The sequence below is a fragment of the Capricornis sumatraensis genome, chromosome 20, assembly GCF_032405125.1.
Source record: "Capricornis sumatraensis isolate serow.1 chromosome 20, serow.2, whole genome shotgun sequence".
NCBI lineage: Eukaryota > Metazoa > Chordata > Mammalia > Artiodactyla > Bovidae > Capricornis > Capricornis sumatraensis.
Window position 1 is genome coordinate 54,286,771 of NC_091088.1, and position 4,354 is coordinate 54,291,124.

At 52.1% G+C, this 4,354-nt stretch overlaps 1 protein-coding gene across 1 annotated transcript; it reads right to left on the bottom strand.

The window, feature by feature from the left end:
• Nucleotides 1–1,302: 1,302 nt before the first annotated feature.
• On the bottom strand, nt 1,303–1,761 carry SYCN (syncollin). The gene has a single exon (XM_068993064.1). It carries the CDS (start codon nt 1,759–1,761, stop codon nt 1,303–1,305), a length of 459 nt encoding a protein of 152 aa, XP_068849165.1.
• Nucleotides 1,762–4,354: the final 2,593 nt, after the last annotated feature.

Sequence of the window (4,354 nt, forward strand, 5' to 3'; positions counted from 1 at the left end):
GATAAAATGGTACCTGACCAACATCAAGTGACTTTATAGCTGCAAGAAATTCAGTGTGTGGAAAAGTTCTGTATGTGAGGAGGAAAAAGGAAAATAAAAGTGGATTTGAAAGGTTAAAAAAAATAAAATAAAATAAAAAAAAAATAAAAAATCAGCCAGCAGTCCCATTACTTGTCACACAGATGCCCTATGGGTGTGTGCACATGTGTGCACACCTAAATCCATGCCCGTGCCCCCACAGGATCTATGCATGTGTCCCCATCCACAGCAGGTACTATGGGCTGACCCAGCCCTGACCACCCTGCTCCCTCCTCCGTTCCTGACCCCACATCTGCGTGGACTTGGGGCCCAAACACAAGCAGATGGCAGACAGAGATGGCTTCATAAAGGCTGTATTACAGGGAAGGCAATATGAGGGCAGGCAGAAAGCTCTGTTCTCCTGGGTCTTACAGACTTCAGCAGACCCCATGGACAAGGCCAGGTGAGGGGCTCAGCTCTTTGTGAGGGCTGGAGATGAGCGATCTCGTAAGGTATCATTTGCAACTGCAACAGAATCGAAAATTATTGCCAAGGGGGTGCCAGGGCCTCAGAGATTTATGGTAGGAGGGATTCTAAAAGCCTGAAATGGGGTTAAGGGCTGGGGCTGGGCTCCAAATTCGGGGGCTAGGCATCCTGGTCTGGGAGTTTGGGGCTGGGGGTTATTGGGGGGTAGAGGGGCAGGTGGGTGGTTTTAGAGGGTGCCCTGGGTGGGTTTAGGGCCGCGGGGTCTGTGAGTTTGCATATGTGTCCAGGGTGGGCTCAGGGGCCTCCAAAGTTGGGCCTGGAGGCTTCAGAACCTTAATGGGGGCACTGGAACCAGTTTCTGGGGCCAAGGCTGATGCTGATGAGAAGAGTGGAGCATGAGGGCTAGATAGGGTATTCCTGGAATTAGGTCTGGGGTCTTGAGGTCTGGGTCAGTCAGGTTTAGAATCTGGGAGCCCCAGAGTTGAGTCTGAGAGCCCTGGGATCTAATGATCTAGGGGAGTGAGGAAGGACTAGCTTTGGTTCTGGGGGCTTCGAAGTGAGGGGGTTGATGGCTTCCCATCACCAGACTGGGCTGGAGGTCACCAGAGATCACTCTCCTGAGAGTGCAGCCGTCTGGTGGGTAGGCAAGTGGGCGGTTCAGGGAGGTGGGAGGGGGAGCCCCCAGAGTGAAGACTGGATTGAGTCTGGGAATCTCAGAGTTGGGTCTGGGAGATCCAAGGGGCACGGGCTTGGGGGAGGGGGCGTGGGGGAGGAGAAGGGGCACCTCGGGAACTGGTTCTAAGGACGCTCAGTCTGGGTCAGAGGCTCAGGGGTCTGGGTGTTGGGGCCGGCGGGCGGGCACCTGCAGTAGACGGAAGAGATGGCGTTGGACCAGTCCCCGAAGAGGCCGCGGCGGTACTCCTCCAGGCGCGGGTAGCTACCGGCCGAGAACTTGCGCGACTTGCCCTCCTTGCCGCGACCGGACCACACGGTGAGCTCGCAGCGCTGGCCCACCACGATCGAGGAGATGACTTTCGTCCAGTCCGAGGGCAGGTAGGGCAGGTCGGCGCCCGACTCCAAGGAGAGCACGGCGCCGGCGCAGCAGTTCTCGTAGTAGGGGTCGCTCTTGTCGTAGAGCTTGGCGCACGTGCGCGTCCCGTCGGCGTTCTTCAGGTCGGCGGCCGCCGGGCAGGCGCCTCGGACGGCGGGGACGGCCAACAGGGCCAGGGTCAGCAGCAGTGGGCAGAGCGGGGACATGGTGACGCTGCGAGGCCGAGCCCCAGCTCTCTTTTATGCGCCCGACCCTTGGGAAGCGAAAAGCTGCGAGATAAGGACTTGGGGAGGGAAAGCGAGGGCGCCCGGGAGCAGGGAGACTTCCCAACCTACATCAAAACCCACAACCGCGCATACAAGACGGACTTCATTTGCATAAAACTCAGCTGCTTAAGACGGAATGCAGCAAATGACAGGACCTGTGGCTTGGAATACAGAGGGTAGCATAGGGTTAATACTTATAGCGGGGGGAGCTCTTACAAATTGACAGCGAGTGGACAACCCCCTCCCACTTCCAGATAGGGAGAGGCCCAAAGAAGGGGAGGGGAGCTGGGCCTCCGTGCCAGCCGTGTACCCTCCCCCGCCAGGCAGGCCCTTGGGAAAGCACAAGCTGGAGATAAGGAGAGACAGACCTTGAAAGGGAAGGGAGAGATGGGAGGGAGGAGATGAGAAGGGAGTCGCCCCCACCTCCCCAGGAGCAGATCTTCCAGAGCAAGGTTGAGAAGTTAGCTAGACATATTTGCAGGACGAAAATCATTGCAAGGTAATATACAAAAGGCTTGGGGGGAAATTCGCAACACTTGGAACAGCACAGAATTAGTAGTTATTATATATAAAGATATATAACTGCCAGGGCTTCCCTGGTGGCTCAGAGGTTAAAGCGTCTGCCGGCAATGCGGGAGACCCGGGTTCAGTCCCTGGGTTGGGAAGATCCCCTGGAGAAGGAAATGGCAACCCACTCCAGTATTCTTGCCTAGAGAATCCCATGGACGGAGGAGCCTGGTGGGCTACAGTCCACGGGGTCTCAAAGAGTCGGACACAACTGAGCAACTTGACTTCACTTCACTTCATATATAAAGGTGGAAAGAATACAGGGACGAATTGTATTTTAAAAAAAGATCTTAATGAACCAGATTACTACAATGGCGTGGTTAGTCACCCAGAGCCAGACATTCTGGAGTGCGAAGTCAAGTGGGCCTTAAGAAGCATTGCTGTTAATAAAGCTAATGGATGTGATGAAATTCCAGCAGAACTATTCAAATCCCTAAAAGATGGTGGTTTTGCATTCATTATCCCAGCAAATCTGGAAGACCCAGAAGTGGCCCCAGGACTGGAAAAGGTCAATCCTCATTCCAATTCCCAAGAAGGGCAGTACCAAAGAATGCGCTAACCATCGGACAATTGCACTCACTTCCCATGCGAGTAAAGTCATGCTTAAATCTTGCATGCTAGGCTTCAGCATTATTCAAACCAAGAACCTCCAGATGTCCAAGCTGGGTTTAGAAAAGGAAAAGGAACTAGAGATCAAATTGCCAACATTCGCTGGTTTATAGAGAAAGTAAGGGAATTTCAGAGAAACATCTATCTCTGTTTCATCGACTATGCTAAAACCTTTGTGTGGATCATGACAAACTGTGGAGAGCTCTTAGAAAGATGGGAATACCAGACCATCTTACCTGTCTCCTAAGAAACCTATATTCGGGTCAAGAAGCAACAGTTAGAACCCTGTCTGGAACACCTGATTGGTTCAAGATGGAGAAAGGAGTACGACAGGGCTGTCTGCTGTCACCCTGTCTGTTTACTGTATATGCTGAGCACAGCATGAGAAATGCCGGGCTGGATGAGTTACAAGCTGGAATCAAGATAGGCGGGAGAAGCACCAACAACCTCAGATATGCAGATGATACCACTCTAATGGGAGAAAGTGAAAAGGAATTGAAGAGCTTCTTGTTGAGGGTGAAGGAGGAGAGTGAAGGAGCCGGCTTAAGACTGCGTATATTAAAAATACTAAGATCATGGCATCCGGCCCCACTGTTGCATGGCAAATGGAAGGGGAAAGGTGGAAGTGGTGACAGATTTCCATTTCTTGGGCTCCAAAATCACTGTGGACGGTGACTGCAGACATGAAATCAGAAGACCATTGCTTCTTGGCAGGAAAACAATGACAAACCTAGACAGTGTGTTGAAAAGCAGAGACATTGCTCTGCCGACAAAGGTCCATATAGTCAAGGCTATGGTCTTCCCAGTGGTCATGTACGGTTGTGAGAGCTGGACCGTAAAGAAGGCAGAACACCAAAGAACTAATGCCTTTGAACTGTGGTTCTGAGAAGACTCCTGAAAGTTCCTTGGACAGCAAGGAGATCAAACCGGTCAGTCTTAAGGGAGATCAGCCCTGAATATTCACTGGAAGGACTGATGCTGAAGCTGAAGCTCCAGTAGTTTGGTCATCTGATGCAAACAGACAACTCATTGGAAAAGTCCCTGATGCTGGGAAAGATTGAAGGCAGAAGGAAAAGAGGCGTCAGAGGATGAGATGGTTGGATGGCATCACTGATGCAAAGAACATGAACTTCGGCAAACTCCAGTCAATAGTGAGGGGCAGGGAGGCCTGGCGTGCTGCAGTCCATGGGGTTGCAAAGAGTTGGACACAACTGGGCGACTGAACAATGACAACATATATAAAGAGGACTTACAAACTGACAAGATATCAAGCAACACCCTCTGCCACCTACTCCAAGAAGCACAAATCAAGGAAGGGGAGCGGGAAGGAAGAAGCTGCCACTGTCCCCCCACCCCA

Coding starts and splice junctions, on each gene's coding strand:
- SYCN (XM_068993064.1), bottom strand. CDS start 1,761: ATGTCCCCGCTCTGCCCACTGCTGCTGACCCTGGCCCTGTTGGCCGTC.